At 39.7% G+C, this 13,831-nt stretch overlaps 1 protein-coding gene across 1 annotated transcript; it reads left to right on the forward strand.

Annotated features, from left to right (window-relative positions):
• The first annotated feature begins 5,806 nt into the window (after positions 1-5,806).
• Positions 5,807-13,422, forward strand: LOC308679775 (nuclear factor 7, ovary-like). The gene is made up of 6 exons (XM_081347473.1): positions 5,807-6,445; positions 7,656-7,751; positions 7,968-8,198; positions 8,276-8,298; positions 8,380-8,498; positions 9,791-13,422. Exons 1-6 carry the CDS (start codon positions 6,044-6,046, stop codon positions 10,276-10,278), a joined length of 1,359 nt encoding a protein of 452 aa, XP_081203599.1. The 5' UTR covers positions 5,807-6,043; the 3' UTR covers positions 10,279-13,422.
• The last annotated feature ends 409 nt before the right edge of the window (positions 13,423-13,831 follow it).

Genomic DNA, 13,831 nt, shown 5'->3' on the forward strand with positions numbered 1-13,831 from the left:
ATGTATGGAAGTCAATGGCGAGAGATAACTTATCTTTTTATTCCGTCTGAACTGTGCCCTGAACTACACATATGATGTTTGTCAATTTAAAAGGTAATTATGAAAGTCAAGAAAGTCGCAGTTTGTCATAAAACAGAAGAGTAACGTTTAGTTTTATGTGAAAATCGCTCAATGAACTACATCTCTCGTCTCGCACTATGTACGTCACAAGATCTGTTGCTCGTATGTGTGTATTCTGGCTCAAAACACTCGGGCATGACGGCGTAACGTTAGGATTATAATGTAAGACTATAGAAAAAATGACAGACGTTAGCTTCAGTAAAGTTAGCTTCATTCATTGAGAGAAAAGGTATGACGTCGCATGTGCGCCTTCTGGGTTTGTAGTCTTTGTAATTACGTATTTTCACAGTCTTATACCTCAGCAGTTTTACATCAAGCTGCGACTTTCTTGACTTTAAAATGTATCTTTTAAATTGACAAACATCATATGTGTAAATCAGGGCACAATTCAAACGAGATCAAAATATGTTGTCTCTCGCCATTGACTACCATACAATATTTTTCCGAAATAAGGTCCCATGGTGGTCGACCGGAAGGGGAGGGACTTAGGCTCTCCCTATGGTTCTCTCCGATCTCTCCTTCAGGCCTCTGCTGCAGCGTCACTGAAGCACTGCGTCTAGCGTCACTAGTCCCTTAAAGGGGCAGTGACATGAATTTTCTGTCAGCATACTTTTAATCTTAAACATTAAATTGTTGTATTAACATTTTTAACATTTTTAACTCTGATGAATTAACTTACATTAAATTAATCACTTAACTTTCAAACTTATTTATGCAGCTTTTAAACTATTTATTCTTATTTATGTCATATTTTAACATGGGTTATAAAAGCATCATGGGTGTAGGAAAAAGGCGTATAGGTTCTTACTCTTGTTAAACAAAACCTCACTGTGAGTGTGAAGAGTTGCGACACATATAATGTATGATGTGACTTGTGCATGAACAATTAGTATCTCTGCTGTTTGAATTAAGAACACAGGACATCAAGCCTGCATTTATTTGATCAAAATACAGAAAAAACAGTAATGTTCTGAAATATTACTACAACTTAAAATAATGGTTTTCTATTTGAATATACTTATAACCTTTGATGATTTTTTCAGGATTCTTTGATGAATAAAAAGTTATAAAAGAACAGCATTTCTTAAAAACAGAATTTTTTTGTATCAACATTCTGTAATATTAAATCCACTAAAGGCAAGCAAAGAGAACCCAAATGCAGTTTATTCAAAAAATCTCAAATGAAGGCAAGGCACTCAAAACACAAACACACCCTTTCCCACAGTGGTTACACGAAACAATACTTGAAAAAGACACATGACAAACATGAGGGCTTAAACACACATATGGACTAATCACTAAACAAGACAGACCTGTGAACATGATAGACAATTAACCAATGACAACATGACACAAGAGACTAGTGAAGCACATGGCGGGATCACATGAGGGCGAGGGAATCACATGACAAGACAGGAAACATGAGTGACATGAAACATGAACCAAAACAAGACGTGACACATACACTACCATTCAAAAGTTTGGGGTCAGTAATTTTCTTTTTCTTTTTCTTTTTGTTGAAAAATATTAATACTTTTCAGCAATGTCATAAATTGATAAAAATGGATACTAAAGACTTTTAATCATTTATTTTTTTCCCTCTTTTTTTTCTTAAATACTGTTCTTTTTAATTTTTTATTCATCAATGAATCCTAAAAAAAGTACTACAGTTTCCAAAAAAATATTAAGCAGTATGGCTGTTGAAAATTCAGCTTTGCATCACAGAAACAAATTATATTGAAAAGTATATTAAAATAGAAAACCATTATTTTAAATTGTAATAATTGTTTTCTGTATTTTTGATCAAATAAATGCAGGTTTGATGAGCATAAGAGACTTCTTTAAAAAAAAACATAAAAAAAACTGTAATTTGTCCAAATTTTGAGCCGTACTGTACATACTATTATATACTAATGCTGCATAATTATCAGAAATGTAAATTGCCATTGTCATTCTACACTTCACACATTAGGCCTGTAGGTGGCGCCTGGGCTTCATTTAACTATGATAGTTTGATCAAATGGTAAACGTGTATCAACAGACATAGACTAAATACAAGTGATTTGAATACTACTCACCATTAATGCGACTTTTGGTGCTGGTTTTGTGCAGTGCTTTGTAGTCAATTAACATACATTGTTTCAGATTCAGATTCAGATCCCTTCATAAATGTAAATCTGTCTGATTTATGAATGACCTGAAAATTACCGCTCCACTTCACATTGTCCAATGAAATGTAAACTAGTTGTGTCAGATGACGAATGGTCAGTGATTTATACATGACAAACAGGCATCAATGAAATATGTAATATATAAAAAATATGTGATATATGGATTTTTTATTGAATCAACACACTACCTTTGATTATTGAAAAAGTGGTTTTATCTGGTCCGTGCTAGTTAGCGTTCTTCTGTCGTATTTTCCTCTTGAGATGCTCTCCGGATCAAAATCTGTTATACCCACCGCCATGCGCTTTTGGGGATACAGAGTCAGCCTGCCAAAACCATCTTCCAATGTTGAAGGACAGAGACGCTCCAGGCTATCTCCACTCAATACATCTTCTTGCTCGAGCTGTTTCACCCATGGAAGGAGACTCATCTGGATTTCTCCCCGTGTCGAATGTTCCAGCCTCTACGCTAGACCCCGGAATGAAAGAGACCTCCTCAGTGACCCCTGTGGACCAATCTTCACAGTCAGAGACTTCTGCCAGGCGTGTCACACTGTCTCGCACCAGTATCGGGTCCTTCCATTTGGTCCAGCTTTGGCTCCGCGGACGTTCTCCAAGTGCATGGATGCAGCTCTGGCCCCCTTGAGGCTCCAGGGCATCCGTGTACTAAATTATCTAGACGACTAGCTCATTCTGGCTCATTCCAGAGAGTTGGTGTGTCGTCACAAGGATGTCCTTCTCCACCACCTCCGATCTCTTGATTTTAGGTTAAATGCTCAGAAAAATGTCTTAACTCCTTCTCAGCAGACTTTCCTGGGTGTCCAACTCGATTCTCTCTCGATGCAGGCCCGTCTGGCCCCTGCTCCAGTTTCCAGTCTCTGTGTGTGCTTGGGCTGTTTCAGACTCGGCCATCATGTTGCGGTGGGCGTATGTCGCAGGCTTTTGGGGCTCATGGCAGCAGTCTCTCCTGTGCTGCCTTTGGGTCTCCTTCATGTGAGACCATTCCTGTGGTGGATGAAACTCAGGGGCATCCGTCCTTCTTGGTCTGCCTTCCACCTATTAAGAGTGTCGAGCACTTGCCTTCGTGCTCTTTGGAGGTGGAAAGACACCCCCTTTTTGCTTCAAGGGGTCAAGATGCGCGTTGTCTGTCATCGCCAGGTTGTCACGACTGATGCCTCTTTGACTGGTTGGGGTGTGATATTCGAGGGCAAACCGGCTTATGGTGTTTGGACGGGCGAGCCTCTCTCCTGGCACATACATTGCAGAGAATTGCAAGCCGTCTCTCTGGCCCTGGATCTCTTCCTTCCTGCCCTAATGTGCTGTCATGTCATTGTCAGGATGGACAACAATGCAGTGGTGTCCCACGTATATTGCCAGGGAGGCTCGCGGTCGCGCACCCTGCCCAGGCATGTCCGCCTCCTCCTTTGGGCTCAAGACAGGTTTCTTTCACTGAGAGCAGTTCACATTCCAAGAGAATTGAACTTTGCAGAGGACCTCCTGTTGAGACTGAAGCTCAGGTCGGGGAAGTGGATGTTGCACCACCAAACAGTGGCTCAAATTTGGAGCATGTTCGGCCAGGTAGTGGACCTCTTTGTGTCGCAGGGCTCGACGCAGTCCCCCCTTCTGGTTCTCCCTGTCTCATCCGACACCTCTGAGGATAGATGCCGTCGCTCATCTGTGGCCGGATTTGAGACTGTATGCATTCCCTCCTGTCAAGCTAATCCCTGCTGTCCCTGCAGAGTGAGGGAGTGTGGAATCCGCCTCCTTCTGGTTAGCCGTATTCTGGCCGTCCCAGATGTGGTTTTTAGGAGCTGAGCTCCCTAGTGGAGGGGTACCCTTGGCAGATTCCTATCAGGAGAGATCTGTTGTCTCAGCTCCAGGGCTGGATTTGGCACCCTCAACCCGAGATATGGAGGCTGTTGGTGTGGCAGATCAGGAGCAATCGCTAGCGACAGTGGTGTCTGGTCTTTCTGCAAATGTTCAGGAGACCATTGATAACTTTGAGTCTTGATATTCGACTCATGCAGTGGACCCAGTCAGCTGGTTGCCCGGTCGGTTCAGTGCTGGAATTCCTGCAGGATAAGTTTGTGGCTGGAGCGGCTACAACTAGTCAGACGAGGTCCCCCTAGGTAGACGCCATCTGTCTCTTCGTTTATGCGTGGATTTAGACGCTTGAGGCTTGCACGTCCTATTAGTGTCCCCACCTGGGATTTATCGGTTGTTTTGGAGGGGCCATTGGAGCCTCCCTTTGAACCCTTGGAGTCAGCTCCAGACCGGATTCTGGCACTTTTGTTAGAATTAGCCTCTCTCAAGCGTGTGGGGGATTTGCAGGCTCTTTCTATGAGTGAGCCTTACATGGAGTTTGCCCCGGGTCTTCTGAAGGTGTTTCTGCGACCCAGACCTGGTTATGTCCCCAATGTTTTGTCCACGTCATTCCGCTCTCAGGTGCTCGTGCTTCACTCTTTCTGTCCCACTCCTTTTCCTCTTCTGAGGAGGCGAAGCTTCATTTGCTTTGTCCTGTTCAGTGGCGTAAGTCGTCTCAGTTTCATGTTTGCAATAACTCCTCATTCGATATGAAGCATGGTCTTCTCTTCACACAAAACTTTATATCAGAACAGGATTTGCTTTCTAGAACGTATTACTTTGATTATGGATTTTTATAGCATAAAAAACATCCCACAAAGGTTATTGCGGTGAGTGCTGATAATGGCACTGGTTTCAGTTCTATTCTGACGTCTTGTGAAAAATCTCCCACTGTTGTTTGCTAACATTGTTCCTCCAGGACACAAAAACTGGAGGGTTTTGTTGTGGTTTTTACTTAAAATAATGAATGTTTTCGCTTTGCCATGTCTCACTCACGGCATGATGGTTTATTTGAAGCACTTGATTGTTGTCCACCACAAACTATTTAAGTACTTGTATCCACATAAAAATATGATACCACATTGTAAAACATTGCTGTAAAATGTACAGTAAATTTTGGTTGCCAGCAAGCCTGTAAAGTAACAAGAGTACTGTAAATCAACTACAATTACAACTACTATAAAACACAGCATAACTGTAAAAACAGTGAAACAAGAGTAGCTGTGAATTGACATGTAACATTTCAGTCCAATGATGATGATGAAGAGTTACAAAATGGATTAAATAACAAAAGGATTTATTAAACAAACAAAACTCAGATAAGTCATTGGATACTTGAATAAATAAACTATGTACAAATTTTGAGTATTTTTTATTGTCAATATTTGTGTTTTTTTTCATTGTTCTTTAGTGTTTGATTCAAGGTTTTATAGCATTATACCTGAGACAGTTTCAATGCAAGTTTTGTTCAAATTTAACCTGAAGAAATCCTGAACCCATACTCAGAATTAGTGCACACACATTTAGGAGCAGTAAGTAGTGAACACACACACACACACACACACACACACACACACACACACACACACACACACACACTTGTTTTTGCAGTTTTATTTAACCCTCATAAACTCCACCCTCTTACAACACTTACCAGGAAGAGACTGACTTACTTCTCTTTTCTGTCATGCTGACTCTCTCCTCTCTTGACAAAAGCAATAAAGAAGCAGCGATCAGTGGAGAATGAAGACAAACACTTTCAAGAAGGATTTTTGAGACATTTGTTTCTGAACAGACAGCAGATCGTAGTGATTCTAAAGGTTATTCATTTCAAAACCCGTCGTTCAGAAAGTGAAAGTAAAGTTTGTGTTGCTGGAGCTCAAACGGTGAAAATGGCTTCACTAAATGTCTTTGCTGAAGAGCTTTCTTGTCCTGTGTGCTGTGAAATCTTCAAGGCTCCTGTTGTTTTATCATGTAGTCACAGTGTCTGTAAAGAGTGTCTTCAACAGTTCTGGAGGACCCAAAAAACTCAGGAGTGTCCTGTCTGCAGGAGAAGATCCTCAAAACCTGAACCTCCATATAATCTGGCATTAAAAAACATGTGCGAGTCGTTCCTGAAGGAGAGAAATGAGACGCGTTCATCAGGATCTGAGGAGATCTGCAGTTTACACAGTGAGAAACTCAAACTCTTCTGTCTGGAGGACAAACAGCCTGTGTGTTTAGTGTGCAGAGATTCAAAACAACACGACAATCACAAATTCAGACCCATCACTGAAGTGGTTTCATCATATAAGGTAAGACAAATGTCTCGATTTACATGTAAGTGAAAATGACATGTGAAGGCCAAATATTGGGAATCCATACTCAGAATTAGTGCACACACATTCAGTGAGTAGTGAGCACACACACACACTAGTGATTGGGGCTCAAGGGATCCTCAATCATTTCCTGCCAGTATTGAGAAACAAACCTGCAACCTTCCGGCAACCAGTCTGACTCTTTAACCATTAAGCCACAACTTTCCTTCACAACTTTCCTTTACTTTAACTGGTAAAGAACAATTTACTGAGTAAGTAACATTTACTGTTCTGTGAAAAAGTATTTACCCTTATCCTGTTTTCTTCTGTTTTTGTGTCTCATACTAATTTAAATAATTTTTCATTTAAAACTTAAAACAAAATACAAAAAACACAGGCAAACTGAGTAAACAAAGAATACAGTTTTCAACACCTATCACCCATGTGAAAAACTAATCACCCCCTTTAGCAGCAATAACTGCAGCCGGACGCTTGTGATAACTCTTTTCTGTGCAGAGCTGCTTCAGTTCAGCCATACTGGAGGGTTTTCAAGCATGAACTGCCTGTTTAAGGTCCTGCCACATCATCTCAATTGGGTTCAAGTCAGGACTTTGACGAGGACAAACTAAAACTTGAACTGCTTTCTTGAGCCGTTCAGAGGCTGATTTACTCCTGTGCTTTGAGTCACTTTCTTGCTGCTTGAGCTTCAACTTACAGATTGAAGATCTGAGATTCTGAAAGGGAATGTTCGGGGGAAAAACATAATAGAGGCACTTTAAGACATTTTACCAGCTTGATGCTGTTGGAAAAGTCCTATTTAAGTGTTGATTTGATTGAACATGACTGCAGTAATCAGGACTGGTTGTGTTTAGTCCAGCTGAACCACATTATAAATACATTTCATAGATTTGAGAAATTAGTAACTACAGGGGCAAATACATTTTCACGCAGGCCTTGTTGCTATTGGATAACTTTTTACTTCAATAAATAACATTGTCTTTTACAAAGTGTAGTTTGTGTTTACTCAAGTTGCCTTTGTTTTATAGTAGGTTTTAATTTCTGTATCTAGTATTCTGAATTTAGTTTGAGATGTGCACAAAAATAGAAGAAATCAGGGGGCAAATACTATTTCGATCATTGATCATATCACTGTATTGTCTTCTCTTCTTCTCTTCACTGTAATCTGGTGTTTTTTGTTCAATTCTAGGAGGAGCTCAATACAGCACTGAAGACCTTACAAGAGAAACTTAAACGCAAAGAAAACATTAAAGGACAGTTTGAGAAAACTGTTCAACACATCAAGGTGAGGAAACAGAATCAAGAGTCATGTATAGTATCACTGTATACAGTTATGATTTAATATAATGGATTATAGTTTATTATTTCTGTAAATGACGAGCATCAATCTGCTTCTGGATCCGTTCTATGTCGGGTATCTGAGTTTATCTCTGATATGAATGATGTGAAGTGTTGATGTGTGTCGATTGAGATGATTGAAGTGAATGTGATGTGATTTCAGTCTCAAGCTGAGCACACAGAGCGTCAGATTAAACAGCAGTTTGAGAAGCTTCATCAGTTTCTCAGAGATGAAGAAGAAGCTACAGTCACTGCACTGAGGGAGGAAGAGGAGCAGAAGAAGCAGAGGATGAAGGAGAAGCTGGAGGAGATGAACACACACATCTCAGCTCTTTCACACACAATCAAAGACATGGAGGAGATGATGAAAGCCAATGACGTCTGCTTTCTGAAGGTCTGATTTCAGATCATTGGTTGATCATTGGTTGATTGATTGAGTTCTTGATGATAAATGGTGTGTTTGTTCTGCAGGAGTTTCCAGTCTCAATGGAAAGGTGAGTGATCTGCTCCTGTCTCTGGTCTCTCTGGTTCTGATCCAAAGCCACTGCAGTTCTGACTCCTGAATGTTCTTCCAGAGTCCAGAGCTCACAGCCGGATCCACAGATGGCTTCTGGAGCTTTGATTCATGTGCCACGATACTTGGGCAACCTGCCGTTCAGAGTCTGGAAGAAGATGCAGGACATCGTCCAAAACAGTGAGTCTGACTGCAGGAGATCTGAGCTGGAGAGTTACAGGTTCTTCATGACTATATAGATAGATAGATAGATAGATAGATAGATAGATAGATAGATAGATAGATAGATAGATAGATAGACAGATAGATATTTAAAGATTCCATCAATGACAGTCTATGGGATTTTCATCCTCATTTTTAGGAAAACTGTCTGATCTGTTATTAAAGATAAAGCCGGAGTCAGAACAGTCTGAAGGTCTGAGCCGAGTTTGGAGGTTTTTAGGAGGAGTTACAATTAGAAATCTTAGTCTCAGAATAATAACTAGAATGTACATTTTCTTAAGGAAATGAGTGGTGCTTGCCGAGCAAAACTACACTGTCCCCTACACTGCTGACATGTTATTAGCAAGATGTTAACACGATTAGCATGTTGCTAGCATGATGTTAACATGGTTAAAATGTTGCTTGCATGTTTTAACAAGATGCTAACATGGTTGCCATGATGCTAGCATGATTAACATGTCACAAGCATGATGCTAACACAATTAGCATGTTGTTAAACAAGAATAGTATAAATTATTTAAACCAACCGCAACTCCTGACATTCAGATGTAAAGATATCCCTCTTTGAATTTGGGTTGCCAGGGTGCTCGACAGTGGTTGCTAGGGCGTGGCCATGAAGTGTTGAAGGTGATTTATGATTGGCTGTTTGCTGCCCCGAGTTAAACGCTCATGTTTCTGACACTTCTCTCCAAATATATCCCTTTGATCTCTTTCAGTGGAAGTCTATGGAATAGACTCTAAATGGTTTTCTAATCTTTGCTTTACCCGTCAAAGTCTATGGGACTTTTTCACACAATTTTTTATTTTTATTTTTGGAGGAACATCCAACATAATTAGTCAGCCAAACACAACAGACTGTCAGAATAAACTATTTTAAACTGATACACAGACTATAAGAGGCAATAAAATGAAGATGATCAGATGAAGATCACACACACACTTACAGTTCTTCATCTACAGCAGAAATCTCAACACATCTCAGTGATTTATTATTATTTAAATTTCCAAAAGTATCAGTTTCTCCTGATGGACACAAATGTCTGAATCCCATATTTAATGTGTGTAGTTGATGCCGTTAAACACTGATGATAAAACGAGTGTGAAACTAATAACAGCACTGACAGTGATCAGAGGAAAATGTGTTTGATCAACAGTACGAGTGTCATAATTCATAATAATCTGTGTTGGGTTCACTGTCGATCATTATATGAAGATCAGAATAAAAGCATATGTTGATTGTGTCTCATCAGCTCCTGTGATTCTGGATCCAAACACTGCGAATCCACGTCTCGTCCTGTCTGATGATCTGACCAGTGTGAGATACAGCTGGAACTATCAAACTCTTCCTGATAATCCTGAGAGATTTGACTCTCATCTCTGTGTTCTGGGTTCAGAGGGTTTTAACTCAGGAACACACTGCTGGGATGTGGAGGTTAAAGAGAGTCAGCGCTGGAGTCTTGGAGTAACTACAGCATCAAACCAGAGGAAGGGACGTGATTTCTTCAACACTGATGTCTGGAGTGTGACGTACGGATGGACTTTCCGTTCTGGTTTTCTTGTTAAACAGAAGCTTGATCGTGTGAGAGTGAATCTGGACTATGACAGAGGAACGGTGTCGTTCTCTGATCCTGTAACTAACACACATCTACACACATTCACAACCACCTTCACTCACACACTCTTTCCATTCTTCAGGTGTTATCCCTCTCTGAGGATCTTACCGGTCAATATTCAGTAAACGTCACTCCTGTAGATCTGGATCTTCCTGCTTTCATCATGTTTCCAGTATTTACTCCATATCTCATGAGTAAGAGTGCTGTTGATCTGAGTATCAGTACGCTGGCTGTGATTGGGCCTTGATGATCACATGACTGATAAACTTGTAAGTGTACTATTTCAACACTGCTCGGGTGTAAACTGGCCCAGTTTAGTATATAAAACTATGAGTTTAAGTGTGGAGGAGAGCGGGGCACAACCTGACGCTGTTTGATTTTCTCAGTTTATGTAAATTTACTTTGGGTTCAGAGTATTTATGTTTTCCCACATTAATTTCCCACATCTAATACAATTATGTGGTTTTGTTTTATTAATGTCTGGTGTGTGTCGTACAGAATGCCTCCAGGTTTTCGTGTTAATCAGAAGCTTGATCGTGTGAGAGTGAATCTGGACTATGACGGAGGAACGGTGTCGTCAGTGTTGGGAAAGTTCACTTTCTACATGAACTAGTTCAAATTTCAGTTCACAAATTTTAAAATGAACTAGTTCAGTTCATAGTTCATAATCAAAATTTTGAACTAAGTTCATAGTTCTTTTTTTCCATATTGCTGCAAGATATTATTTTTCTAAATGATTGCCACAGCCCATATAGAACCACAGACAATTATATTATCAGTTTTAACACTGAAGCTATGCGTCAGATTTTTCCCATCCTCACCGACCTTGTCATAAAACTCGTTTAAATGATCATACGCTGCTTTTTGTTTTGATTTGTGACGTAAGTGATGAGTCGTTAATGAACGATCCATTCATTGCGTCTGTCACGTGACAAATGAACGAAAGACTCGGAAGGTAAAGTAATTATTTATGTTCCCTGTAAACGATTTTTGACTTCATTATAGTGATTTTTTAATTCAGAATATGATCAAGATTGCGTAGGTGATTTGTTCATTTTGATGAACGAGATCTAACAAGAGAGTCAGTGGATACTGGTGGCTGGTGTTGCAAGATTGGGTGTTTTTTCGCTACAAAGGCCGGTTTACGGTGTGTTTTAGCCGGGTTTTCGCCTGGAAGGCTCTATAGAAATCTGGCACTCAGTTGAACGAAGTTAAACTGAGAGAGCGTGGCGTTCACAGACACCAGAATGAACGAGTTCACAGTAACGTTCATCAGGCAGTAATGCAGTATGTTCAGTTCACGTTCGCCCAAAATATGAACGAGTTCATGAACTATCGTTCAATGAACGCTTTCAGGCACAACACTGGGTGTCGTTCTCTGATCCTGTAACTAACACACATCTATTAAGGCTAATCTATTAATCTAATTATGTGGTTTTGTTTTATTAATACAGTGTATACTTTTTAGCGCAATTTTCCTACGGACAAAATTGCGATTGTTAACTCATGATTTCTGTTCTGTCTGTGCGCACCAATCTTGCACTTCTATCTCCTCCTCAACCAGACCACCTAGAGACTTCGGGTTTTCGGCATTATGTTAAGGAAGGTCTAATCTCGGGAACGCACACAAAAAAAAAAAACATAAAAACATTTACTATCTCTTAATGTTGTGATCCCATGACGTCAGAAAATTGCGCTAAAACACTCACTGAGTTTTTATTACTTGTTTCTTGATATTCCCCGAAAGAATGGAAGTGAAATGTGACAACTTGCCCCATAGGTGAAGTACATTATAACATGACCACATGACAGCTTAAAATGCTCTCTGATCTAATCAAAAAAATATACAAGACAAACTAAAATAATTTCTCAATAAAATACAATTATTAACATTTTCATTTAAAATAATGGCATTTTTTAATAATTAAAAATATTATTTGAGTGACAACGAACACACAGGAAAACACAGCTATACAACATAGTTCAAAACATAATAATAATGAATAATTTCTTAACATTGACTCTGTTTTTATTCCTTTTCTCAATAGAATTCATAAATGTATAGAATAGAATATCATAGTTCTAATAGAGGCTCATTGTAACGCAGTGTGACAACATGCCCCGCCTGCACAACTGGGGTTTAAACCCTGCTAGTGTCTTCTGCTAGTTAGCAAAGCATTAAAGAACCAAATCAACTGTTAAAAACATATTGGAGATTAAAACAATATCAGATTTGTCTCATTTAAAATAAACACCAAAAATAGAGATGAAAAATTAAAATAAGAAATGTACTTTTGCTATGGTTAAATAAATGTTCAGTGATATCTTCCAAAGATTTCTGAATTTTTTGAATTTTTCTCTAGTGTTGATATGGCTACGAGTAAATACACTAAGTTTCGTTATGCTAGCATGTGTGGAAGTATTTAAAACAAGGGTGTTACGACTAGCCCCGCGTTAGCTTGTGCCGCTCTCCACTACTGTAAGTGGAACAGTAGTAAACTTTAAGTGCACAACTAGTTCACAACTACGTTTCTCATTTGTACTGCATCTGTACTACAAGTGAACTTATAAGTATACTAGTTTACTATTTTAATGCTAGTAGTAAAAACAAATAGTTTATGAAAGTACACTTTAAAGTATACTCTCAGTAAACTACTTGTAAGAGCCATTTTGTCTGTATTGTGAACTCTGTCATGTACGTGTGTGTCCAGTAGGGGTCTCTCTTGTGTCCAGTAGGGGTCTCTCTTGGGTAACTGCTTCTAGAATATGGGTGGAACCCTTCTTTCAGGGAACAGGTGTTGCTGCAGGGAAGGTGCTCACAGGGTTTGACCGCTACGTTAAGTTATGCTATGCAAGTAGGAGATCATACTGGTGAAGGACTGGAACTGTGTGTTTGTTGACTGTTTGCTTGGATTCTTGCTTACTTGAGACGAAGACCAGTCACGGTAAAATAAATCTACGACTGTAAGCATATTAACTTGTGTGTGGACACTGCAGTGAATAATAACCCTGGCATGCGCATCCATTAACACACACTGTCTTGGCTGTTTACACTAAGAGTTTACTATACTAAGTAAGTTTTCTTTAAGTGAACATAACATCACCACACACACACACACACACACACACACACACACACACACACACACTATTTACATGTGTGTACAGATGGTGGAATAATATAAGCAGTCCCGCATGAGTGTCTTCATTATTTGGATCACTGCTTGCGCTAGGCTTTGCCTCATTCTGGTGTTGAATAAATATATGTGCTTATGAAACAATTATAGTGGACCTAATTAATACTTATGAATAGTTATGACCTAATGTACAGTTAAGTTCAAATGTATCTACATGTAGACATCTTTAGGGTTATTGTCATATGTGTTCTCCTCTACTGTAGAGTTAATTACAAACCCAAAGCACGTGTGTGTGTGTGTGTGTGTGTTTTCCCTCCCTCTCCCACACTCCTCGCGTCTCTGCTTATCCGTCCTCACAGCACTGGGACTGGAAGACCAGGAGTCTCTGGCTCTACTGGGTCCAGCAACATCACAGTTAATCAACACAGTAGAGGATGTAGACATTGCAGATAAATGTCCTCTCACTGACTGCTCTCAACACTGGAATACACATGAAGACTATTCTGCCGCTGTTAGGAAGATTGCAGGAGTGCTCGAGCCT

Source organism: Scardinius erythrophthalmus, assembly GCF_964197995.2.
Source record: "Scardinius erythrophthalmus genome assembly, chromosome: 19".
Classification (NCBI taxonomy): domain Eukaryota; kingdom Metazoa; phylum Chordata; class Actinopteri; order Cypriniformes; family Leuciscidae; genus Scardinius; species Scardinius erythrophthalmus.

Bases quoted from the DNA above. Each gene is read 5' to 3' on its own strand.
- LOC308679775 (XM_081347473.1), top strand. From the start codon at position 6,044: ATGGCTTCACTAAATGTCTTTGCTGAAGAGCTTTCTTGTCCTGTGTGC. The intron at 6,446-7,655 runs GTAAGACAAATG...GTTCAATTCTAG, and splicing joins AAGTGGTTTCATCATATAAG to GAGGAGCTCAATACAGCACT. The intron at 8,299-8,379 runs GTGAGTGATCTG...ATGTTCTTCCAG, and splicing joins TTTCCAGTCTCAATGGAAAG to AGTCCAGAGCTCACAGCCGG.